Source organism: Onthophagus taurus, chromosome 7 (assembly GCF_036711975.1).
Source record: "Onthophagus taurus isolate NC chromosome 7, IU_Otau_3.0, whole genome shotgun sequence".
Taxonomy (NCBI): Eukaryota; Metazoa; Arthropoda; class Insecta; order Coleoptera; family Scarabaeidae; genus Onthophagus; species Onthophagus taurus.
The window spans coordinates 8726155-8751891 of NC_091972.1; the positions used below are offsets into that span (position 1 = coordinate 8726155).

At 29.7% G+C, this 25737-nt stretch overlaps 5 protein-coding genes across 6 annotated transcripts; 4 read left to right on the top strand and 1 right to left on the bottom strand.

Moving 5' to 3' along the window:
• The first annotated feature begins 1343 nt into the window (after positions 1 to 1343).
• LOC111424513 (zinc finger protein 436-like) lies at positions 1344 to 4279 on the top strand. Its single transcript, XM_023058065.2, has 3 exons — positions 1344 to 1603; positions 1802 to 2230; positions 2370 to 4279. Exons 2-3 carry the CDS (start codon positions 1805 to 1807, stop codon positions 3942 to 3944), a joined length of 2001 nt encoding a protein of 666 aa, XP_022913833.1. The 5' UTR covers positions 1344 to 1603; positions 1802 to 1804; the 3' UTR covers positions 3945 to 4279.
• A 2693-nt stretch (positions 4280 to 6972) lies between these two features.
• On the bottom strand, positions 6973 to 9084 carry LOC111424514 (protein-cysteine N-palmitoyltransferase Rasp). Of its 2 annotated transcripts, none has more exons than XM_023058067.2 (6): positions 8995 to 9084; positions 8580 to 8778; positions 7790 to 8526; positions 7520 to 7737; positions 7154 to 7467; positions 6973 to 7096 (listed from the first exon to the last, which is right to left on the bottom strand). In XM_023058067.2, the coding sequence occupies exons 2-6, from the start codon at positions 8674 to 8676 to the stop codon at positions 6981 to 6983; spliced, it is 1482 nt and encodes a 493-aa protein (XP_022913835.2). In that variant the 5' UTR covers positions 8677 to 8778; positions 8995 to 9084; the 3' UTR covers positions 6973 to 6980. The 2 variants fall into 2 exon arrangements, with proteins under 2 accessions (XP_022913835.2, XP_071054341.1); XM_071198240.1 differs by lacking the exon at positions 8995 to 9084 and adding an exon at positions 8952 to 8985.
• On the top strand, positions 9060 to 16567 carry LOC111424512 (Glutamyl-prolyl-tRNA synthetase). The gene is made up of 16 exons (XM_023058064.2): positions 9060 to 9150; positions 9208 to 9817; positions 9872 to 10191; positions 10240 to 10411; positions 10480 to 10713; positions 11507 to 11899; positions 11955 to 12159; positions 12213 to 12443; positions 12526 to 12745; positions 12932 to 13159; positions 13210 to 13422; positions 13505 to 14380; positions 14448 to 14518; positions 14871 to 15438; positions 15493 to 16306; positions 16357 to 16567. Exons 1-16 carry the CDS (start codon positions 9114 to 9116, stop codon positions 16511 to 16513), a joined length of 5349 nt encoding a protein of 1782 aa, XP_022913832.2. The 5' UTR covers positions 9060 to 9113; the 3' UTR covers positions 16514 to 16567.
• Positions 16568 to 17295: 728 nt separating this feature from the next.
• Positions 17296 to 20144, top strand: LOC111424568 (formin-D-like). Its single transcript, XM_023058152.2, has 4 exons — positions 17296 to 17500; positions 17556 to 18075; positions 18145 to 18769; positions 18828 to 20144. Exons 1-4 carry the CDS (start codon positions 17455 to 17457, stop codon positions 18999 to 19001), a joined length of 1365 nt encoding a protein of 454 aa, XP_022913920.2. The 5' UTR covers positions 17296 to 17454; the 3' UTR covers positions 19002 to 20144.
• A 37-nt stretch (positions 20145 to 20181) lies between these two features.
• On the top strand, positions 20182 to 25657 carry LOC111424565 (beta-mannosidase). Its single transcript, XM_023058149.2, has 12 exons — positions 20182 to 20305; positions 20380 to 20526; positions 22380 to 22528; positions 22597 to 22802; positions 22860 to 23115; positions 23441 to 23889; positions 23943 to 24050; positions 24112 to 24302; positions 24353 to 24630; positions 24689 to 25048; positions 25100 to 25303; positions 25371 to 25657. The coding sequence occupies exons 1-12, from the start codon at positions 20182 to 20184 to the stop codon at positions 25611 to 25613; spliced, it is 2715 nt and encodes a 904-aa protein (XP_022913917.2). The 3' UTR covers positions 25614 to 25657.
• The last annotated feature ends 80 nt before the right edge of the window (positions 25658 to 25737 follow it).

Below are 25737 nucleotides of genomic sequence, written 5' to 3' on the forward strand. Positions count from 1 at the left end.
AATAAGTATGGCTGTTAACTTCCCTTTGCCACCTATACCAGGATCACCAGGATTATCACTTTTTGCTTTGCGCAAGTGCGTACCCATTCGCTTTTGCACGTGGCCTAAGCATTTCCTTTTTTTAACAACTAAGTTTTTATATGGATTAAACTAAGTTACCACATGCATCGATTACTGGCGCCAGTAAGAAGCCAATTTAGTAGCGTCACTTAGCTGGCCCCAGAAGTTATTTCCACATAAATGTGATACCTAATTGTGTACTGGCACAGTAATAAAAATGGCGTCAAGTGATATACTTCGTGCAAATGTGTTCCTTGGAACTCCACTGCTATTAACAAAAACATAGCTGCTGGGTTCGATCGTGGATTGCACGTAGAAATTACCTAGATGCATCAAGTACTTTAATTAGAGAACTATGTCATACTCATGAATCATGAATATACATAATTATACAAATCGTCAGCTGATGATCCACTTCTGCACAAATTTATATATACCTTCTTAAGGCTTCATTTCTTGCAGTTCGGTCCTTATGTTCTGGAGTTTTATGATTCCACAAACGCGAGTATCCTTCATATGTTTCCAAAAACTGTATTATTTGTTGTGATGTCCATTTCTTGGATGGTTTATTACAAGATTTTCGCAATTTTGGTGGACGAACATGTTTATACAGTTGTTCGTTTTTTTACCAATACTACTATTGGCGCCAAAAAATAGACGTTCGGTCAAGTTTATTGGCGCTATGATTACTGGCGTCAGTTTATTGGCGCCACTAGAATTTTGCAATTTCCACATTGAACTAAACTGGTGCCAGCTGACTGACTGGATGTGCAAACTTACCTTAAGAGTCAACAATTCCTTTATTCCATAGTCCACGTAATTACCATATCGTACATTATACTTTGAATTTTGTAATGGTTGAATGCTTAAAATATTCTTAAAATTATATAGAATTTATTTAGTCAAAAATCGAGTCGATTTTTTGAACATTTCAAGGGGGTTAAATTAAAATTTCATAAATCTATACTATTTTATGTGAAATATATCAAAATAAGCGAGAAAACTTTTCAATTTAGAAGTTTAATTAATAAACTTTGAATAGCCCGCTTAAATATTTCCAGTACAGGCAACTATTTCGAATCAGAAAAAACAACTACAATTCAAAATATCTTTTTTAAATTGAAAATGATGATTGTTTCTTTTAATATCTTACCACAAAAATTACTAGCAATTTATAATTGATATTATTTATAGATTCAAACATAAATTTGATAATTATTTCTTTAAATAAATAATGATCCGAAGTTAACCGAACGTTTCCGAACTCCATTAACCTCCATTACATGCGTGTATGTTGGGTACACAACAAATTGTATACAAAGTTTTAACCCGTTTTCTGTTACGCGTTTATTAATTATCGAAACATTATTGCTTTGATTTGTTTATATTTTCTTTTAATCTCAGATAAGTAACATAAATCTATAGATGTATTAATCAAATTAGTGTCGAAACAATAGTGAGCTGTGTCAACACCGCCTGATATTTAGTCCATCCTCCATCTTGTTTATTCACATGAGAGAGCGGTTGACGATACTTTAGGGGCGTAAGTATCGATTTAATATTATGTATTTTTGGTGTATTTTTGTTGCATATTATTCCCGTCAACCCCCGTTAATCAAAACCGTACCCTAGCACACCTAAAAATCATTTAAATTACCATCAATTCAACCGAAATTTTAACCCGAAATGTTCACATCTGGGTTACACCCAATATTCTTATTTATTATTCAATATCATTTAGATTATGGATGATCAACAAACATTTATCAAAGCGGAAGAAGAATCCATCGTGTTTGAAACTAATGAAGAACTTACCGTCGTTCCTTTACTTTCGGACGTTCCCGATATTATTTCTGCGATTGAGGTCACCACCGATACGGATGGTCATTTTAAAATAAGCACAATCGAACAAACTAGCGATTCAATCGATGATGAACCAAGAGAAATTGCTTTAGAAATCGAAGCTGAAGAATACGATGAAAGTCAAAACATCGATTATACACTTGAAGAACAAGAGGTGGAGCAAGAAGATGAGGATCAAAATGAGGTTGAGGAAATGGAAGAGGATGCAGATGATCCTGATTATGAGTATCCATATGATAATAAAGAAAAGGAAATGGATGAGTATCATGCTTGTGAATTTTGTGATAGGTGTTTTAAAACTGCAACGGTTAGTTAAATTAAAATTAATATTTTTATGGTGTTTACCATTGTTTATGTTTTAAATGAATCTTAAACATTTCTTTACAATGGTAAATACCAAATTGAGAGTGAACTAGAAGTTACTAATTATTTTTTTTCTAATACAGAGTCTTAAAAGGCATGTAACTGTGACTCATAGTGAAGATAGGCCTAGTGATGATCCATTGGCCTTTGAATTATGTTATTGTTGTGGAGAACCTGTTGATTCAGCTCACATGACTGGTGATATAACATGTCCAAATTGCGACAAACGTTTTGTATTTGAAGAAAATTTAAGTAGACATATGTGTATTGATCACAACAAAGGTGATTTATATAATTGCAGTGAATGTAAATTACAATGTAACAGCAAACAAGAATTAATTGATCACTTAGCTGTACATCCCTTATCAAAACCTTTTTCTTGTAAGGCTTGTAATAAAGATTTCACAAGAAAATACCACCTTGATCGTCATATTGCCCAAACTGGATGTGATGGTGGTCCAAAAAATAATTTCCAATGTAATGTATGTTACAAAGAATTCGCTCGGAAAGATAACTTAAGAGATCATTTAAGAGCTCACGCTGGACAAACCAAAAAAAAGAAAGTTTTTGTTTGTATGTATTGCGAAAAAGTGTTTCAAGGGAGTGGGTTATTATCAGTTCATTTAAGAACTCACACCGGAGAACGTCCTTATGCATGTGATTTATGCCCAAAACGATTTCCATCTAGTGGCGCTATGAAAAAACATCGAAGAATGCACACTGGTGAAAAACCGTATGAATGTTCGAGGTGTCAAAAACGCTTTGCAGCTAAAGAAACATTAAATAGACACATTCGTACTCATACCGGAGATAAACCCCATTCATGTCACTTTTGTGGTAAAAGTTTTATTCAAGCCGCACAATTACGTGCACATATTTTTCATCATACCGGTGAAAATGCATTTACTTGTCCGCATTGTAATCGCGCTTTTAATCGTCGAGTTCGATTAACAACTCACATTCAATTTGTACATGAAGGAGCTCAACCAATGCAATGCGATCATTGTACTAAATCATTTTATCGAAGGGAAGATTTACAACGCCATCTTCTATTACATACTGGTGTTAAACCATTTCAATGTGAAGTTTGTAATAAAAAATTTGCTGTTAAATCCTCTTTAAAATTACATATGTTGACTCATCGCAAAGAACCACCTTGTAGCTGTGATGAGTGTGGACGTGCTTTTATAAGACAAGATTGTCTTTTAAGACATATGAGAGCTAAACATCGCGATGTTCTTGAAGATATAATGGCCGGTGCTGAAAAGAAACGCTTACAAGAACAATTATTGAATGTAGCCCAAGTGGTTGCATCTGGAAATAATACTACTTTGACGGTTCAACAAAGTACTATTTGGGATGAATTAACTTTAACTGATTCGATTAAAGAATTGTTGGGTTTATTGGTGGATGAAAGTACATTGAAAGATTTTGGATGGCCGGATACGCCAGTTGATAAAATGTTGGATTCAGTTATAAGAAGATGCGGACATAAACCGGCTTCTAAAGAAGATTTTGATTATATCGGGAGAATGAGAGAGAACGCAAAGCTTCTTTTTACTGTTGTTATTGATGATGATACCATTAAGAGTTTATTGAATAATCAAACTGTTGATGAAGTTATTTTACATGTTTTACGTTTGGCTAAAAATGATTAAAAAGGAACTACATTTTTATAAATTTTTATCATTTTTAGTAAAAAAAATATATTTTTAGTTTTCTTTAGTTTAGTATGTAAGTCTTAGGTTAAGTTTTTTCACCAAAAGTATTTTTGTCTTTATTTGGTGGCATTTGCACCATTTCTGTTCTTTTTTTACGATGATGTTTAACATTTTTATTTTACAATATTCACATTATTTGTATACACGTACTATAATTTTTGTATTTAGTTAGAGCCGAATATAAACAGAACACACTAACGTAGATGTATTATAAAATTGTTAAAGATTTCTTACAAATATATTTTCTATATTAATAAATCATTGCTGGGGGATATTAATGTTTTTTTTAATGAATGTTGTTCAACAAAGTAACAAGACTCAATATACAGCGCTTCCCAAACGTAACGGATAAATTCGTTAAAACAATTAAATAGTATATTATTATATGTGAGTAGAATACTATACTTTGTCCATGACTATTGAAATTGATTCCATAAATTTATTTTTTAAATAAATTTGTTAAAAGTTTAAACGTCAAATATGACACAAATTCAATGTTACTAACTGTAACAAACTTCACAATTTATCAAAATTAAATGTCAATTTTTCAAAACGTCGTTTTTATTACGTATTAAATGAATTAATTTATGCTTGAATCATACGAAAAACGGAATTTGTTTAGGTTTTTTTAATGTAAAACCTTTAGAAACTCCTAAAAAATTTAATTAAATTGATGTTTTTTCAAATTTTAACGTTTCAAATAATTATTATTAGTCTGTCAAGTTGATTACCCGTGAAAAATGATTACCCTTTTGTTTTAGAAAACTCATTCATAAGGTATATATTATAAATTATAAGGTAGTCGTGGACAAATTTATTTTTTAAATATTCTTTGATAAAGTTTAAACGTCAATGTGACACAAACTCAATGTTACTAACTGTAACCAACTTCACAACAATTTGTCAAAATTAAATGTCAATTTTATAAAGCGTCCTTTTTTTTCGATAATTAATTAATTTATGCTTAAATCATACGAAAAACGGAATTTGTTTAGGTTTTTTAATCCAAAACCTTTAGAAACTCCTAAAAAATTGACTTAAATTGATGTTTTTTGAAATTTTAACGTTTCAAATAATTATTAGTCTGTCAAGTGGATTACCCGTGAATAATAATTATTATTCACTTTGTGAAAATTACTACCCTTTTGTTTTAGAAAACTCATTCATAAGGTAACCTTATAATATTTTAAAAGGTAGTCGTGGACAAAACCGTTTATAGAAAAATTTTCGATACTTTTAAGCTAGTTATAACGTCATCGCTTTTTTTTTTAAATTGCAATCCCCCATTATTATTAGAATATATATTATTAGAATATCAGAATATGAAAGAGGATTTTTTCTGAATTTTGTACAGCCAATATTACTATTAGTTACATAAGAAAATTTTCGAGAAAAATTGCATTCATTTGAGGTACAAAAATAGCAGTAGCCATGCGTAACCATGGCAACCAGTTGTTTTAGATATTTTATTAAGACAATGATTAATTTTTGACATCTGAAACAGTTGGTTGCCATGGTTACGCATAGCTACTGCTATTTTTCTATCTCAAATGAATGGAAAATCATGAAACTTTAAGATAATTATTCTCGAAAATGTTAACAACTTTTTAACAAAAATTTAAAACAATAAAACCGAGTTGTAGTAAAATAACAGAGAAAGTAAAACTATAATAACTACATTTATGCACAAATAAATAAGGATCGCCGACTCGACTGCATGCACGGGATTCTAATTTATGTAATTAAATAATAATTAACCCAACTGTTAGCTAATATGAAGATTTTGTGCAAAATAATCTTTATCATTTTATTGAATATGTTTCATTATGATTTTCTGGATCATTTCTCTTTGTAGTGACTCGTTGGTTCCTGAGGAAAGTGGGCTCTCCACTCTTGAGTTTTCCTGCTCAATTCATTTTGCTCGTTCTACATGTAATACATCACGCTTTTTGTTTTAGAAAAGCCCGGTTTCCTGAATTAAATGAGTACTTTAAGGAAATTGACTGGGAATTAGAACTTGATGGTCGTGATATCAATGACGCTGTTCAAATTTTTTATAACTATATTAATATTGTAATACGTGACTTTGTCCCATTAAAACGCAAAGCTACCAAGGGTTTTCCTATTTTGTTTTCACATAATTCCATGAAAGTAATTCGAGAGAAACGAGGGCGCACTGTAAATGGAAACGTTTTGGCACCCGACTTGATTACCTTACTTTTTCAATTCTAAGGAGTCGTGCAAAGGATCTAATTCATCTTAATACATGGAGTATGTTAGAAGAGCTGACAATATCCAATCTGACCCAAAGGTGTTTTAGGCTTCTACTAAATCTAAGAAGAGTGCAGATGTAACTCTTTTTCTGTATCTCCTCACCTCTTGATTATTCTAGATTGCAATCTGATTTAAATAATCTTCATGCTTTTTGCTTAAATAATCGCCTTTCAGTAAACTTATCAAAGTGTAATATTATTTCCTTCTCTATTAGGGTCAACACAATTCACTACAATTATAGCGCAGACGGTGAGAAGTTGCAGAAGTTACATTTGATGATTCTGGCGTATGTTAGGATTTATTATGGGATATGTTATATTTTTATGAACTTTTGAACAACAAATGCGATTCTCCAATGCTTGTTGGTTCTATAGGTGTCCAAGATTACTTCGCTTTGACTTTCTATTTATAACACCTACTCCTAGAAACAATGCCTGTCAAAACTCTCCTTTATTGAGGATGGCAAGATCCACAAATCGTGTTAACATAGATCTGTTTCAACATTCTTTCTACACATTTAAAAAATTGCTCTTTGCTGCAATATTATTAATTCATTATTATTATTGTGAACTGTAATTTAACTTGTATACAACTGGTTGTTTGTGGTATAGTATTATTAGGGTCGACCTGTTTCTGTACCCACTTGAGATAAATAAATTATTTTAACACACACAATATAAATCTACACATGTTGGTTTCTTAAGATGTTTTATTCGATAACTTTTTATTTCCAATCTCTTTTTGTTTAACATAAATCGAAAATAGTCCACAACTATATAAAGTAAACAACAAAATAAATGTAGATGAAAGTTTATCTAAAAAAAAAGTTAAATATAATTCAATATTTTAAATAACACAATCAGATAATATACCTTCAATAACGCGATATACAAAAATATTTCCAATTGTTGTGCCCCCAAAGAAATAAAAATTTGAAATAGCAGACATCATCAGAAGAGGTGCATTGATCATACAACTCAAATGTCGCTCCCAAAAAATATTAAAATAATTTTGTAAACCAATATTTTTGAAGAAGCGTTCTATCATAACACCAAGACAATTCAAGGTAACCCAAACAAAAATATCCATCCTCATAAAACCATGCCATACAAAAATAAATAAGAAACAGATAATATTTGAAACATATGGTGATGATGTGAAGTTCTTTACAGGAATATAAATATACCTAAAAATATTAATAAGAATTATATGGTTAAGAAATAATAATAAATAAACACTTTAATAAGAATTGATACAATCCATTATCAAAATATTTCCACATATCTGAATACAAATGTATTCGTCCAATACATTTAGGAATATTTGGTGTTGGTATACCATCAAATTGAGCAAAAGTAGTACTCAAACCATATAAAACAACGTATTTTAAATGAAAAAATTGACCCATACTATATCCAAAACCATATAAAGTAACAGAATCAAACGTTTTTACTAACTAAAAATTAAAAGAAATGATTAAAATTTTAATTAAAAACTTTTTATATTACCTCGGGGAAGAATGGAAAAAAATTTACATAAATATAATGTAAAGAAATATCAGTAAAAATCCACCAAAAAATAAATCGAATTAAATTTTTCATAAATAATAATAAACGTAATTTTAAAGGATCGTTATTAAACTCACGACACTTTTTAAAATCTTTATATTGAATGAAGGGCCCAAGAAATAATAATGGTAAATATAAACAATAAGAAAGTGATTGTGTGATATTACACTTCCATGGGTTTTCCGTATAATCAATATAATAACACACACATCGTATATTAATCCAATACAAAGCAATGTATAATAAATCAACTTGATTATCAGTAAGTTGTAGCTGATGAAAAAAATTATATACTACTTTAATATTGATATTAAAAAAAATCATAATATTTATTAAAGAGCAAACCCAAATAACTCTCTTTTTAAACTTTATGGTAATAATTAAAAGTTGAAATGTAATTGGCTGTAATATAATTAATATGAAAGAAAGTAAGTTTAAATTGATAATTATGTATAAAGCACTACAAATGATTTGAAACATATATAAATAATTAAGATAACTTTTATGGTGGAATAATACTGAAATTATTGACTGAAATAATAACCAAGGGGCTAGGGAAACATATAAACTTTTTCCGTTTTCCCATTCTTCATCAACAATATCACGTTTTCTTTTCAAAATACTCCAGCCGTCATTAAAATAGAATTCACTATTCGGAATTGATATTGAATTAACAACTAAAAATGAACACAAATAATTAATAATTGAAAAATAAGTAAATAAATCTTACCTGTGCTAACTTTATAAACACAATAAATTGAATAGCATACTGATCCCCCAAAAATTAAAGCACCGGCAAAAGCATCACTAACCATAAAATTTCTCATGTTTATGTATTACATTTTTCATATAAAGAACATTTCTAGGTTATTCTGTAATTTATTGCACTTGAAGAATCTTGGTATGATGTGATTTTAATAATTTATCATCTATAAACAATTTTATAATTATTTTGCATTTATTAAATTAAATGAAATAGGTGGTCAAATTTATGTCACTTGTCAGTATTAAATAATTTATAATTATTATTGTTATCATTTCCTCTTTTACTTCTTTTTATTATAATTTAATAAATAATTCTATTAAAAAGCTTAAAACTAACCTAAAAAAGTTAATTTATTTTTTAAGTTGGTAACAAATCTAACCTCAATTTTTTGATAGGTGTCATTGTGGCGTGTCGTGTAACACCATCCCATCAAAAATTTCATCATATTTGACCATACCATAACACAATTACCGGGTATAAACCCCACTATTAGACGCCATGAAATTATTTTGCAATAAAACAAATCCTCCTATAGGTAATGATTCATAATTTCATTAATTTACCGTAAATTTAACATATGCTTTTTTGACAGGCGGATTATTAGCGATTGAATACCTTAAAATAGATTCAAAAGTTAACATCGAAATTATTTGGGGCGATGAAATGTGTCTTGAAGACGACAAAGAAAAGATAACCTGTATAAGTAACAATGACGTTTTGAGAGGTATAAGTCGTAAAAGTGCCATGGAAAAATTGTATGGAATAGATGCTTGGGAAAGGAGTTTAACTGATCATTGGTTAACTTTCGCTGCTGGACCTTTATCTACAAGTAGTGATTTCAATAAATCTATTGTTTATTTAAATAAGTCATTGTCACCAAAAACATTCATTGTTGGAAAAAGATTTACAATAGCAGATTGTGCTGTATTTGCAACATTATATGCAAACAAAGAATGGCAACTTTTAAAAGATACAAAGAATTGCCCGGAACATGTTCTAAGATGGTTTAATTTCATTGCATCCCAAGAATGGGTTATTTCATCATTGTTGTCACTTCCGGGTGATGTTCAAGCATCACTTTCAACAAGTAGACAATCTCCTGAAAATAATGCAGGTGGTCGACCACAAGAAGGAAAGTTCGTTGATCTTCCAGGAGCTGAAATGGGGAAAGTTGTGGTTAGATTCCCACCAGAAGCTTCAGGGTTAGATAACAACTTAATAAAAAATTTTTAAATATGAAATAATTTTTTTAATAGATATTTACACATTGGACATGCTAAAGCAGCTTTACTAAATCAATATTATCAGCAAGCTTTCCAAGGTAAATTTATTATGCGTTTTGATGATACCAATCCAGCTAAAGAAGAAGTTGAATTTGAAAAAGTAATCTTAGAAGATGTTGAAATGCTTGAGATTAAACCAGACCTGTTTACTCATACCTCTCAGTATTTCGACATTATGTTGGGGTATTGTGAGAAATTGTTAAAAGATGGGAAAGCATACTGTGATGATACTGAACCGGAACAAATGAAAATGGAAAGAGAACAAAGAGTTGATTCTGTTAATAGAAATAATAGTATGTTTTATTTTTATGCACAAAAAGGGGGTTGACATTTTTTTTTAGGTTATGAAAAGAATTTATCAATGTGGCAGGAAATGGTTAAAGGGTCAACACAGGGCCAAAAATGTTGTGTTAGAGCTAAAATAGATATGCAATCACCAAATGGTTGCATGAGAGATCCAACAATTTATCGATGCAAAAATGAACCCCATCCAAGAACTGGAGATAAATACAAGTAAATTTTTAAATATTCTATATTAAATCTAAAGTAATTTTTTTCAAATTTTAATTTTTTTATTTCAGAGTTTATCCAACATACGATTTTGCATGTCCAATTGTTGATGCAATTGAAGGTGTTACACATACATTAAGAACTATGGAATATCATGATCGGGACGCTCAATTTTATTGGTTTATTGAAGCTTTAGGCTTAAGAAAACCGTACATATGGGAATATAGTCGCCTTTCAATGACAAATACTGTGTTGAGTAAACGAAAATTGGCGTGGTTTGTACAAGAAAAAATTGTGGATGGATGGTAAGACATATTATTATGTCCCTGTCAAAGACACCATGTCTTTTTTGGAAACAATTCGAGATATTGTTATAAATCAAAACATAAATCCGAAATTTTGAAATAGATGCTCATAAAAAATTATTTTGTATAAAATTTAACTTAACTCATGAAAAATATTTTAAACATTTTTCAACTTAAAATGTGTATTAAAATGTAGTCTATCCAGAGAAGTCAATGTGATGCCAAAGAAACTATAATTAAACTCTAAATTCCAATATTTGTACTGTATACTGAAAATGTACAAAAACCAAAAAATTTTAATAATTCCTGAACTATTCAACTTTGTATAAGGTATATTTGGCTTAATCAATTACAAATGAGCTTCATAATAATGCATTTCAATAAATACATTTATGTACCCTAGTATATTCCTATAATCCATAAATATTGTTTTTATCAAAAAATGTTTTCTACAATATAAATTTAAAATAACATTTAAAAACAATCCTCTTAATAAATCGTTTTGATATCTCCACCAAGTGGCCCTGCACATTGCTATAAAAAGAAAATTTTTGAGGTTATATCAATAATTATTGTTGATATCAAAAAATATTTCAAATAAAACTACTTTGCAATTGAATTTGCAACAATTTTGGTGAAGAACATTTTTTCGCATCTTCACTGCATAAACCTGTATAGAGGTATAACTCTCATTATGAACAACGTAAAAACTAATTAACCAATATTTGATTGTGGTGCATCATTGAATTCGTACTGTATAAATTTAAAGACCTATTAAAAAAAATTTTTTTAGGGATGATCCAAGATTTCCAACTGTTCGTGGTGTTTTACGTCGAGGTATGACCGTTGAAGGTTTAAAACAATTTATCATAGCCCAAGGTTCAAGTCGATCTGTTGTGTTTATGGAATGGGACAAAATCTGGGCGTTTAATAAAAAAGTTATTGATCCGATTGCGCCTAGATTTACAGCTGTGGATAGTTCTAATAATGTCGTGGTTAACGTTAAAAATGTTAAATCAGAAAAAGTTGCAGTGGCGAAACATCCTAAGAATACTGAAATTGGATTAAAAGATACTTGGTTAGGTCCTCGCATTTTAATTGATACCGTTGATGCGGAATGTTTAAAGGAAGGTGAAAATACAACGTTTATTAATTGGGGCAATTTAATGATTAAAAAGATTAATAGGTAAAGAAAGTTTTTTTTTTTCAAATTTTTATATAGAGGCTTAAATTTATTATAGGGATGGTGATAAGATAACATCAGTTGATGCAGAACCAAACTTAGAAAATAAAGATTATAAAAAAACTTTAAAACTTACATGGTTAGCTGAAACTAGTTCAGCTCCATTTACACCAACATATTGTGTTTATTTTGATCATATTATTAGTAAGGCTTTATTAGGAAAAGATGAAGATTTTAAACAATATGTTGGGCATACAACAAGGGTGAGATTTTTTTACTTAAAATTTATGTTTTTGACATTTTTAATTTTTTGTAGGTTGAGACTGAAATGTTAGGAGACCCAGAACTAAAAAAATTAAAGAAAGGTGATATAATCCAATTGCAGCGTCGCGGTTTTTTCATTGTTGATGTTCCGTACGAACCAGCTGATTTAATAACATGTAAAGAACAACCAATAATTCTTTTTAATATTCCTGATGGTCATACAAAAGAAGCAAATCTTACAGCTCCTATCAATAAAAAATCGTCTGAAAAAATTGTACCTAAGGTAATTTTTAGATAAATTTCTTTAGTTAAATTTTTTATTAGGTCATTTTGTGAAAGTAACTTTCACATCTTATAATTTCTAGGCGAATATTACTAAAGAAGTATCTGTAATATCAAATGAAAGCGTTTTATTGGAAAAAATCGGTGCTCAAGGTGATAAAGTGCGCGAATTAAAAACTACGAAAATTGGAAAAGCGATTATTGATGAAGAAGTGAAGTTATTGCTGAGTTTAAAGGGTGAATATAAAAAGTTAACTGGTAAAGATTGGAAACCTGGAGCTGTAGCCAGTCCACCAATAGATAGTAAGTATCTGGATTAAAAATAAATTCTTTTAAATAAAGAATACTATTTTACCTACTCAGTTAAATTATTATTCTTGTCATTTTTGATAAGTGTCAAATTGATTTTAATCTTTCAAAATTAATTGTATACATCAAAGTAAATTTTATCAAAATAGTTAAAAACCTTATTAATACAGTTCTTTTTAGTGTCAACATCTTCCGTTATAGCAAGTTCAACATCATCAAGTGGCGATGAAACTTCGCTACTTGAACAAATTGTTTCGCAAGGTGAAATAGTTCGCGGTTTAAAATCGAAAAATGCCGATAAAAAAGCTATTGATTGTGAAATTAAAACTTTATTAGCGTTAAAATCCGATTATAAAACATTAACGGGAAAAGATTGGAAACCACCTCCGGGAGTTTCTTCAAAAACAGGTTAGTTGTAGTGTTTTCCAGAAAAATAATATTTATGAGAGAATTTTTAGTTTTACCTTTATCGACCCCATCAAATGCTAGCATAGAAATAAATGCTTTATTGGTAAAAATTAAAGAGCAAGGCGATAAAATTCGTGATATAAAAGCTAAAAAAGCAGATAAATCTACAATTAACGAGGAAGTAACAAAATTATTGGCATTAAAAGCTGATTTTAAATTGTTAACTGGAAGAGATTGGAAACCTGAAGATTGTTCGGAATCAAGTAAGTAAAGTGACAATCATTCAAGGATTGTCAATTATAAACTAAAAATTAAATCGTTATTTTCGTTTTTTTTAATTTTTAGTTGTACCAATAAGTACTCCATCATCTAGTTCTGTTACTGAATCGTCTTTATTCATAAAAATAAAAGATCAAGGTGATAAAGTTCGAGATTTGAAATCAAAAAAAGCTAGTAAAACAGAAATCGATACTGAAGTTAAAACTTTATTGCACCTTAAATCCGAGTATAAAGCCTTAACAGGAAACGATTGGAAACCGGAAAATAATCCAAAAATATCAAATTTGCCTTTAGCTACGCCCTCAAATGCTAGCTTAGAAGAGGATAAACTTTTGGTAAAAATAAAAGATCAAGGAGATAAAGTTCGAGATTTAAAATCAAAAAAAGTCAGTAAAACCGAAATCGATACTGAGGTTAAAACTTTATTGCACCTTAAATCGGAATATAAAGCCTTAACTGGAAAAGATTGGAAACCGGAAAATGGTTCAAAAACATCATCAAATTTACCTATGGCTACGCCGTCAAACGTTAGCTTAGAAGAAGATAAACTTTTAGGAAAAATTAAAGATCAAGGTAATAAAATTCGCGAGTTAAAATCGAAGAAATCTGATAAATCTATTATCGATGGAGAAGTTAAGACATTGTTGGGATTAAAGGAACAGTTTAAAACGGTATCCGGAAAAGATTGGAAACCAGGAATGGAACCTTCTAAAGGATTGGATACTGGCACTTCCTATTCTGCTATAGAAGTTAATCTAAAAACCAATGAAAACGAAGACCTTTTAAGCCGAATTGCGACCCAAGGCGATAGAGTTCGAGATTTAAAAGCGAATAAAGCTGAAAAATCGATTATTGATGCAGAAGTAAAAATTTTATTAGCTTTGAAAGAAGAATATAAAAGTATAACCGGAAAAGAATGGAAAGCTGTAATTCCGCAAGCTAGTAAGATATTATTAAAAATAAAAATTTGATTTTTATTAAATTTTATTTATTTTATTGTTCTTTTTAGAGGGTACTAGTACAAATCCACCTAAAGCTGTTGCAAAATGTAATGCTACAACAGAAATGAAGAAAGTTACTGTAAGTTTCTGAGAAAGAGTAAAACCTCGATATAACGAATCTCGAATCTCTTAATTTTATCAATTTGATACATCAATATATTTAAATATAAATGTTAGCACTTGTAAATAGAACCCAACTCGGGTTATTTCCCATGTTACTCCATACCATGTGCATAGATAAACTCTGGATATTCTCTGAGTTGTCTATATGATGTATAAATCAAGGACGGTAGATTTAGTTTTAATTGTTATTCAGCTTTAGATTGTTGTATATTTTTATATTTTCATTTAACTGACCCTCCCTTTCCCATATTAATTCATTATATCGAGGTTTTACTGTAATTATAAACTCAAACTAAATTTTTTTTTAGATTGACGATAGTACTGGTATTAAAAAGCAGACTCGTCTCGGTTTAGAAGCAAAAAAAGAAGAAAACCTCTCTGATTGGTATTCCCAAGTAATAACAAAAGGAGAAATGATCGAATATTACGACGTTTCCGGTTGTTACATTTTCCGGCCATGGTCGTTTGCAGTTTGGGAGGCGATAAAAGATTGGTTTGATGCTCAAATTAAAAAATTGGGCGTCCAAAACTGTTACTTCCCAATGTTCGTCTCGCAGAGCGTCCTTGAAAAAGAAAAGACTCACATTGCCGATTTCGCACCGGAAGTTGCTTGGGTCACCCGTTCCGGAAGTTCGGAAATGGCTGAACCAGTCGCTATTAGACCAACATCCGAAACAGTTATGTATCCATCTTACGCAAAATGGATTCAATCATTTCGAGATTTACCGATTAAATTGAATCAATGGAATAATGTTGTTAGATGGGAATTTAAACACCCACAACCATTTTTAAGAACGCGAGAGTTTTTATGGCAAGAAGGTCATACTGCTTATGCACAAAAAAGTGAAGCTGAACAAGAAGTTTTAACGATTTTAGGTTAGAAATGAAATTAGATGTAACATAGTTTGTACATAATTTTTTTTATTCTAGATCTTTATGCAAAAATTTACACTGATTTATTAGCAATACCGGTTGTAAAAGGTCGTAAAACAGAAAAAGAAAAATTTGCTGGTGGTGATTATACTTACACAGTTGAAGCTTTCGTTTCTGCGAGTGGGCGAGGTATTCAAGGTGCAACATCTCACCATTTAGGTCAAAATTTCTCAAAAATGTTTGAAATTGTTTATGAAGATGCAGAAACGCAAGAAAAACAATATGTTTATCAAAATTCTTGGGGTATAACAACAAGAACAATTGGTGTAATGATAATGGTACATGCTGATAATCAAGGTTTAGTTTTACCGCCACGTGTAGCTGCTGTTACAGTTGTTATAGTTCCATGTGGAGTTTCGGTGAAATTAACAGAAGAAGATCGAACAACATTACGCAAATCTTGTTTTTCGTTAGAAGATGATCTTAAAAAGGCTGGAATTAAAGTTAAAGGAGATTATAGAAATAATTATTCACCGGGTTGGAAATTTAATCATTGGGAATTAAAGGGTGTTCCAATTCGCATTGAATTGGGCCCAAAAGATATACAGAAAGCCGAATTTGTTGCTGTGAGGAGAGATACCGGGGAAAAAATTGTTTACAAACGTGATAACGCTGTTAAAGATATTAAACGACTCTTAGACGACATTCAACATAATCTTTACGCGAAAGCTTGTAAAGATTTGACCTCTCATACAGTTATCGTAACTGAATGGAAAGATTTCGCACCAAATTTGGATAACAAAAATATAATTTTATCTCCATTTTGTGGTGAAACCTATTGTGAGGATAGAATTAAAGCTGATAGTGCAAGGTAACGATAAATATATTTTTTGAGTGATTAATAAATTCAATTTTTTAAAGGACCGATGACGCTGATCCTGGAGCACCATCAATGGGGGCTAAATCCCTTTGTATTCCAGTGGATCAACCTGCCCAACTAAAAGATAATGATAAATGTATCCATCCCGTTTGTGGAAACAAACCTAAATATTACACTTTGTTTGGAAGAAGTTATTAGGATTGTGTTCTTTTTGTTTGAAATTTAACTTAATAAAACATTGATAAATAAGAATTATTTCTATAGTTAGTATGATATTTGTTGATATGATATGATAGGATGAGGTATTTCCAAGAAAAGAAAATTATTTGACTTGTGAAAATGTTGTCTCAACAAATGTTATATAAGCTATGTTTTCTTTTTCTTCATGTTTTTAATTAAAATAAAAAGCAACCTGGAATATTTTAATAATTGATAACTTATTGCCATAAAAATATATGACAAAATTGTTATCCAAATATGGAATAAGCCAAATATTACAAAATTCCATGTAATTGATAAATTTGATACAGACAATGACTACATAGTCCTTTGCCTTTCTCAAAAATTGGCAACACAACCCCAGTGAACAATCCTGAGCTTTTTTTAAGGTTATTGTAACAAATATGTCCAATTTAGAGAAAAAGATCTGACAAAAAACATTATTCTGTAGGTATTTGGAAAACTAGCTCTGCCACTGCGATGAATTGATAAAAAGGATTGGAGAATATTATATTTGCCTCCACTGTTTTTAGATTATTCTATAAGAATATACATAACCTTACTTATTATTAGGTTGAAAATATTAAAAGTATTAAACAATTATTATTTTAATAATTCATTCTATTTGCAAATAATTAATCAATTTTAAAAATATAGTAAATAAAATAATATTAAATTTTTTTTATTGTTAAATGTAAGATATACATCACGTGACTTTTTTCTTGAGCCAATCCACGTGAAGAGATATATATTTTCAATGCGCATCTCATATGTATACAGTTTTCGAATGCTACGTTCTCCTAACCTATAAATGTTTTGGATAAGCGCGAAAATAAACCTCGTTTCTACAAAAAGTGTTGTTTTTCAATGTGAAATAGTTGTTCTTGTCAAAAAAGTCTATACTAGAAAGCGTTAAAAGCATGACTTCTGCCATGGATACAGAGGAGTTAAAAAAGTTTTTGCAAGGTATTTTTGACAAATAATGTTTATATGAAAACTATTTATATAAAAATGTATTTAGATGCAGGGATGTATGAAGAGAACATGAATGAAGATGAAATGTTGAGCTATTACAATGCAATTAAATGTTCAGAGAACACTGCTAAAGAGGAAGATCAATGCAGACAAAACGAAAGTGTTGAGTTGGTAGAAAATGATAGTGCTGATCAAAATACATCAGGGGAAATGATGAAAATGGATACAAATGATGATAACAGCAAGGAAGATGTTATAGAAAATGCTATTTTAGATCCAATGAATTGTAAACCATCCAAGGTTTATAAATTTCACCATAAAACGCGACCGTTGCGTTATAAGTTACCACCATATCATGATCCAGAATATGCAAATTTATCTGTAGATGACAGAGCAAACATTATATCTGAATTTCATTTGCAACAAATAAAAATATTTTCCGAATTTCATAAAAAATCAAAAACTTTCGTATCATTTGGAAAAGATATTCCATGCAACTTTATAAATGTAAATGATGTATTTATGGAAGATGTTGGTGAGCCATCTGAAGAAACTTACATTTCTAGGTAAAAGTATTAATGTCATTTATGACATTTAATATAACCTAAAAAAGAAAATGTCAATTTTTATTGCAGATCTGGTAGACATACAAGACGAAAAGATTACTCTGAATGCAATGCTAGTCCAAAAATAAATCAAAATAAGCGGGAGAAACGTGATAAAAATTTTAATTGTTCACCTACAACACTCAGAACTCAACAAATTCAAAATCTTTCAAATGAGCAAATTATGCAAAGGTCAAGATTCTTTAATGATTCACCCAAATCAAGTACTACATTAAGTAAACCACCATTGAATGAGAAAAAACAAGGGGAAGAATTAGTAACAGATTCACTATTAAAAAATTCAAATACCCAGGAAAAAAAATATAATTTAAACCCAGCTTGGCTCACTCAATCGGATAATTCAGAAGAAGAAGTGAAAGAGGTAGATGCAGAGGAATTTCCAGTGATAAGAAGAAGGATACCTCCTCCTATACGTGGGCGTAAAGGAATATCAAAAAGAACACGCTCAACTTTAGAAATGGAAGCTAGTGAAACAGTCACATCATCATTAAAACCAATATTGCAAGTTTCTCCTTCTGTTAGTGCATCAAATTCACAGAATTTACCCCCAAATAGTACAAATAAGAAACGTAGAACTAAAAGTACGATGATGTGTCCGATTTGTAGTGAATATTTTAAATCAGATGAAGTTGAAGTAAGACATTTTAACTTAACCTCAAATTTTGAAATGAATTTTTTTAAATTCTTTTTAGGCTCACGCTTCAAATTGCGGTTTGGGCATGACAAATCCTGTGATTTTTGAAATAGCATCTAATCAAACGTCAAAAAGGATGGTAAGATGCAATATTTGCGACAAAGAAATGGTCGAAAATACCGATTACGAAATTCATGTTTCTGATTGTTTGAAACGACAACAAATGAAATGATTTTGTATTGTAAAACAATATTGGATCACAAATCTTAAATTGTAATATATTTAGAAAACCCCCCATTATCCATATAAAACGATTTTTAAAATAATTATTATTTTTTAAGAGTTTAAAATTAATAATGAATTTTGAAAGAATCAGAACACAACTAATCGAAATAAGGTTTAAATTAGCTGTCACGGATAATGGAATTAATCCTAGTATATTTTTTTGTTTGCTAGCTTTTTTTGTAGTTATTTGTGTTAAAAATCTATTTTTGTATGGATATCGTAGTTTTCATAAACCGAGTTTTTTTTATTGTTATTTGGGGTAGTATTGTTTATTATTGTATAGGTATTACCTTATTACTTTAAATATAACATATTGTGTTAAATACTATTAAAAATAATATTTTTGTATCCAAAAAAGGATTTATAACTTAACCTCTATGACTACTCAAAAATTCAATTATTTTAAATCGCTTATTTTATATAAAATCACACTTTTATGCAGAGTATTTATTCATCAGCAATACATGACAGTTTTTCGGGGGTTAAAGTTATTAAAATCGATAAAATTTACAAAACATAACCTCAAATGAAAAGAAATAAGATCGAAACTTTGTGTGCTAATAAAACCAAGAATTACTTAATCAGGTTAATCGTAAATCCAGGAAAATTCAAATTCGGACTTTTCAATCACACTGAAAAAGATTTTTAAGAATCAGTATATAATCTCAAATTTAACTGTTAATATTGTGCTGTGTTAATTTTCTTGTTTTAAATGTTAAAGAAACTTTCAAAGCTATTAAATTCAAAAACATGACCCCAAATTATAACTTTAAAATTTTTATCATTAACCTAATATTAGATTACCACTGATTCATTCTCTTTTGTTGATATTTACCATAAAATAATACAAATGCATACACTACAATTACTATTATAATTTATTTAAATTTATTTATTCATTATTATTGTTGATCAACGCATTATTTATCTATTATTGCGTGACATGATATTATTAAAAATAGTAATTGATAATTATGTTGAGTGGATGAAACGATGCGTTTCAAAACTAACTCGGTTACGTATCGATTTAAAATTAAAACGACTTATAACGGAACGTTATCATCGTCTGCTTTCCTCGCTTTGTATATATTTATAGTTGAAGCATTTGTAGCGTAAACCGCAGAACGATGCGGACCGCTACAACGATAACTTTAACAACAACATATTTGTTGTTGGTGTTGTTGACGGTAAAGAGTTCATTAGTGTTAGAATTGGACGGACAATGGAAACTAGAAGATTCAACACGAAATTGTATGTATACAAAATTTTATTTAAATTTTTTTTTGATTTTCTAATACTAATTGAATTATTAATGATGTATTTAGATCAGGAATTAAACGCAAACGTTCCCGGCGGAATTTATACAGATTTAATGGAAAATAAAATCTTGGAAGATGTCTTTTTTGGATTTCGAGATGTTGAAACGCGATGGGTTGCTCAAAATAATTGGACTTATTTTAGGAATTTTGTTGGTATGTTATTATTTAAATTTCTTTTTTTATTTTTAAATCTTTTGATTTCATCTGTTTTGATACGATTTTGAAGAGGTTTTTAACGCTATCAAAGCTAGATAAATAAATCTAGTATGGATAATCTCTCATAAAAATCTTTATTTTTGTACTAAAATTTTACAACATAACTTTATAATGAAGATTTTGTATGAAGGTTTTGTTTGAGACTTTCAAAAGAATATTAACAATAAGGTTTTTGTTATTATATTATATTCCTATTGTGTTAAAAAGTTTTAAACTATTTTTTACAGTGTTACAAATTCTAAGCACGACTCTTATTGAATGCGCGAACTTGTTTCACCAATTAAATCATTTCTTTATCTAAAATAGTAAAAAATTTAAAACGGTTTGAATTGAAACACTATTTATTTTAGATTTAATTTTAAGCTTGATTTTAATCTTACCACATAAAATGACACCACAATATGTTCTATCAATCTTAGTGAAGCTGCCTCAATTAATCAAAATCAACTATATTCTACTTATGTCGCTAAAATGTTAGCTCAATTTACTTATAGTCTCAAGAAACAAGTTCCACTTCGAACTTTTTTTCTGAAGAAGTTTGCAACATAGATACGAAACGTCGAAAACTTTTTCAAGTTTTAGTTTTATTACATTACATATTGAACCCATATCAGTGCTTATAATACCTTCCGCAGCGCATTGGTAGGACATGTCAGAGCAGTTTTGATCATATTACTTAAACCTATGGTATTTTATTTTTTTACACGGAAACTATTAACTTTAAGGTAAATACTAATCAGACAAAAAAGTACCACTAAAGAATGAGCTTTACAACCCATTTTTTTTTTATGTTAATATTCCATAGCGTTAAAAAGTTCTCTTAAAAAAATCAAGGGGGTGGTCATTTTCATCCCCTTAGAGGGCGCTAGGGAAATTTAAGGTATGCTTGAAAATAAGGTCTTAACCAGTACTAAATACGTACAAAATTTCAAATTCTACTGTTTACTTACAGCCGAAATACAAAGCAAAATGTAAATTTTTGGCTCAACTTTGACAGCTCATAGCTCGAAAACAAACGAGTTGCGACCCTACGTTTATATAAAAAACTTGTGTTATTTTGGCAAGTTGGCACGTCCTAGTAAAGTTTCCCGATTAAAAACTGAACCACCCTGTATACAGGGTTTGTCCAATGTCTGGAATATAGCCAATAACTTCGCCATTTGTGGTTTTAAAGAAAAATGTTTCAAATACAAGTTTCTTTATTAATCATGGCGCTTTTTTTTGCGATATTTGCTTGTTTGTATTGTTTTTTGTTTCGTTGCTATGGCAACCAAAATTTTTATTTTAAATAGGATGCATATATTTTTTTGCATACTTTGGTAGAGGATAAGTCCCTCTATGCGATGAACATATCAAATCATATGGTTGTATAAGAAAAAAATCGAGAAAAAATGCGTTTTTTGAAAGTATTAAATCAGCTAATTGCAATCAAAGTAGGTGTCGAAATAACGCCGTTGACAGCTATAAATGTCAAAAAATGAGCAGTTTGGACAAATATGGCGCAATTAAGCGATCGACAAAGAATCCAAATATTAATAATGTATTTCATTCTGGTTCATCCTATTTAAAATAACAATAATGGTTGCCATAGCAACAAAACAAAGAACAATGTAAACAAGTAAGTGTCGCCAAAAATGCGCCATAATTAATAAATAATTTTTTATTTGAAATATTTTTCTTTAAAACCAAAAATGGCGAAGTTATTCGCTATATTCCAGACAGTTGACACACCTGTATATACCTATAGTAAATTGTTTTTTATTTATTTTCACTAAATAATTTTTTTTAAGTTGATGAAGCATTGCTTGCTCATGACAACATCAAACTCGTTTTCGATGGTTTGGACACGTTTTCACAAATAATCCTCAACGACCATCTAATAGGAACTAGCGAAAATATGTTTGTACAATACATTTTCGATGTGTTACCGTATTTACAGGTATATCTTACAAAAACAATAAAAAAATGAGTATCATTAACAAAATTTATAAAATTAAACAATTTTAGAATGGTATTAATACATTACAAGTTCGATTCACTTCCCCTATTCTTATGGCAAAGCATCTTTTTGAAAAACAAGCAATGGACTATTTAGTTCCACCAGCTTGCGTTCCAATCGAATATAACGGAGAATGTCATGCGAATCACATTAGGAAAATGCAAGCATCTTTTTCTTGGGATTGGGGACCAGCTTTACCATCTGTAGGAATTTGGTAAAAAAATATCGCTTTAGATGAATGATTTTCAACATTTTCATTTTTGTTTTATAGGAAATCTGTTCGTATTGAAGCTTATAATTCCGGATTAATTCGACACGTTTTAGTATCAACTGAAGCTGATCAATCAGATAATTGGAATGTGAAAGTGACCACTTATTTCGATGGAAATATAAATGATGAATTACTCGGCGATTTATTAATACGATTACAAACTAATTTGGATGTTGTTGAAACGATTTATGATATTAGTTTTACAAATATAGGAAATGGAGAATTAGTTCATACCGCTATGTTTACAATACCTAAGGTAATTATTACTTTTTAATAAATTAAATTTATGCAATAACATTATTTTCAAAATCAATTTAGTTACAATTACTTTTTAATTACCAACCTCTGATTTAACCAACATATTTCATTGTTAGACAATTTTATCTTTACCTTTTCCATATGATTCATTTTCAATAATGTAATTTTAAAGATTTGGAGCTTCTTATAATACAAATTCAAATTAATTCATTAACAATTATGTATATTCCTAATGAAGAGAGCTTTTACTTAAATTTTCATAAAATGTTTACAAAGATTTTTATTTTCCAATCCATAATAAAGATATCAATAAAATCTCTTAGCTTCATGTTGATCTTTGGTGGCCAAATGGTTATGGTAATCCAACTTTATACCAAATGACGGTAACTTTTAAAAGTTCCAACCAAGAAGAAATGTGTAAAAAAACATTAAAAATTGGTTTTCGAACGATATCTTTAGTTCAAGATAAAATTGGAACAAAACAAGAATCTGGTTTATCATTTTACTTCATCGTCAACAACGTCCCAATTTTTGCAAAAGGAACGAATTCGATTCCGTTAAATATCTTACCTGAAAAAGGATACGACTCCACGACCATTCAGTTCCTTTTAAAATCAGCTCAGGCAGCCCATATGAATATGATTCGTGTTTGGGGTGGTGGTGTTTACGAATCGGATGAATTTTATGAAGTCTGTGATGAATTGGGAATTATGGTTTGGCAAGATTTTATGTTCGCTTGTGCTATGTACCCAGTTAATGAAGAATTTTTATCGTAAACAATCCTTTTACTTCTATAATTAATTTTTAATCAATTAATATTTTTAGAACGGTTAAAGAAGAAGTAAGATATCAAGTGAGAAGGTTACAATATCATCCTAGTATTATTTTATGGGCTGCTAATAATGAAAATGAAGCTGCTTTAAGACAAGATTGGTAAATTTAATTTTTATTTGAAAATTTACTAATTTAATTCCAAATAACTTGAATTATATAGGTATGGTACTTACTCCGATTTTGAACTCTACAAATCTGATTTTATTAAACTTTATGTCGACACTATTCGTAATGAAGTCTTTAAAAGTGATACATCAAGACAATTTTTAACGTCAAGTCCAACGAATGGTTTACAATCAGAACTTGATGGTTACATTGCATTAAATCCAGCGAGCAATTTCTTTGGCGATGGTAAAAAATGTTGTAAAATATTTATTTTTTAATTAAATAATTTTTTTTAGTACATTATTATAATTATTTAACTGATAGCTGGGAACAAGATTCCATGCCAATACCCAGATTTTCTTCGGAATATGGATTACAATCTTTTCCAACAATTCCTTCACTTTTAACCGCAACTAATTCCACTACCGATCTTCTTTTCAATAGTAATTTCATGAAACATCGTCAACATCACCCTGGTGGAAACGAAGAAATGTTAGCGTTAATGTCAATGAGATTACCCATAGTTTCAAATGAAAACGAAAACTTTTACAAAGCTTATATTTTTTATACTCAGGTAATTTTTTTTTCTCATCTTATTGTTAAACTTTATTATAATATAAACATTTTCAAAGATTCATCAATCGATGGGAATTAAATTACAAACTGAGAAATATCGAATATGGCGAAGCAGTTTGAATATTATCGATCAAGGTTTTACAATGGGCGCATTATACTGGCAATTAAACGATGTTTGGATGGCACCTACATGGTCCGGAATCGATTTTAATCTTAACTGGAAAATGCTGCATTATTATGCTAAAAAATTCTTTTCGCCGATTTTAATAGCAGGTTATCAATCGACATCGAGAAATGTCAGTATTCACATTGTATCTGATTTGACAAGCAATATTTATAATGCTACAGCTACTGTAAATATTTATAATTGGGATTCATTTGAACCAGTTCATACCGAAAATCATCAAGCTATTATTGTAAGTACATATGATAGCTTTTAACACCTTTTTAGTTTTATTTATTTCTAGATGTCTGGATTATCAACATCTATAACATCATTCTGGGTTGATACCACATTGTCGGAAGCACAATGCGGAACAGATATTTCCGCTAAATACGAATGTTTTCTACATTTATCCCTTACAGATAATAACGGTTTACCTTTAGCACCTGATAACTTTCTATTTCCAGCAGCTTTAAAAGATTCTCATTTACGAAGCAGTACAGTAAAGGTATAGTTTTTATCTTTACCATCTTTTTTTCTATAATTATTTGATTACAACATTTATTTTTATTTAGATTGGGGCTGTAACACAAATGACTAAAGATGGAACTGAATATGATATTCAGGTTATTACAGACGGTATTGCTTTATTTGTATGGTTAGAAGTTGATAAAATCAAAGGAATTTTCTCCGATAATGGCTTTATGATGATTACTAAAGCGACTGTTGTAAAATTTTATCCAAATGCACCTACTTCATTGGATGAGATTAAAAATTATGTTACTGTGACTCATCTTACGGACTCGCAATATTTTTAAACGTGTTATTTAGATTATCAATAAAGAATTGTTGAATTACTAAATATTTTGTTTTAATTGATTGATATAAATTTCAATGATAATCAAGATTTAGAAAATGAATCTATGTAAAGTAGCTCCATCT

What these genes read in the sequence shown, in the direction of transcription:
- LOC111424513 (XM_023058065.2), top strand. Translation starts at nt 1,805, where the DNA reads ATGGATGATCAACAAACATTTATCAAAGCGGAAGAAGAATCCATCGTG. An exon ending in GGTGTTTTAAAACTGCAACG is followed by an intron (nt 2,231 to 2,369) that starts GTTAGTTAAATT and finishes TTTCTAATACAG; the next exon opens with AGTCTTAAAAGGCATGTAAC.
- LOC111424514 (XM_023058067.2), bottom strand. Translation starts at nt 8,676, where the DNA reads ATGAGAAATTTTATGGTTAGTGATGCTTTTGCCGGTGCTTTAATTTTT. An exon ending in TGTTTATAAAGTTAGCACAG is followed by an intron (nt 8,527 to 8,579) that starts GTAAGATTTATT and finishes GTTCATTTTTAG; the next exon opens with TTGTTAATTCAATATCAATT. An exon ending in TTTTTCCATTCTTCCCCGAG is followed by an intron (nt 7,738 to 7,789) that starts GTAATATAAAAA and finishes TTTAATTTTTAG; the next exon opens with TTAGTAAAAACGTTTGATTC.
- LOC111424512 (XM_023058064.2), top strand. Translation starts at nt 9,114, where the DNA reads ATGAAATTATTTTGCAATAAAACAAATCCTCCTATAG. An exon ending in GAAAAAATTGTGGATGGATG is followed by an intron (nt 10,714 to 11,506) that starts GTAAGACATATT and finishes AAATTTTTTTAG; the next exon opens with GGATGATCCAAGATTTCCAA. An exon ending in ATGTTGGGCATACAACAAGG is followed by an intron (nt 12,160 to 12,212) that starts GTGAGATTTTTT and finishes AATTTTTTGTAG; the next exon opens with GTTGAGACTGAAATGTTAGG.
- LOC111424568 (XM_023058152.2), top strand. Translation starts at nt 17,455, where the DNA reads ATGACTTCTGCCATGGATACAGAGGAGTTAAAAAAGTTTTTGCAAG. An exon ending in GTTAAAAAAGTTTTTGCAAG is followed by an intron (nt 17,501 to 17,555) that starts GTATTTTTGACA and finishes AAATGTATTTAG; the next exon opens with ATGCAGGGATGTATGAAGAG. An exon ending in TTAAATCAGATGAAGTTGAA is followed by an intron (nt 18,770 to 18,827) that starts GTAAGACATTTT and finishes AATTCTTTTTAG; the next exon opens with GCTCACGCTTCAAATTGCGG.
- LOC111424565 (XM_023058149.2), top strand. Translation starts at nt 20,182, where the DNA reads ATGCGGACCGCTACAACGATAACTTTAACAACAACATATTTGTTGTTG. An exon ending in TTATTTTAGGAATTTTGTTG is followed by an intron (nt 20,527 to 22,379) that starts GTATGTTATTAT and finishes ATTTTTTTTAAG; the next exon opens with TTGATGAAGCATTGCTTGCT. An exon ending in TACGAAGCAGTACAGTAAAG is followed by an intron (nt 25,304 to 25,370) that starts GTATAGTTTTTA and finishes ATTTTTATTTAG; the next exon opens with ATTGGGGCTGTAACACAAAT.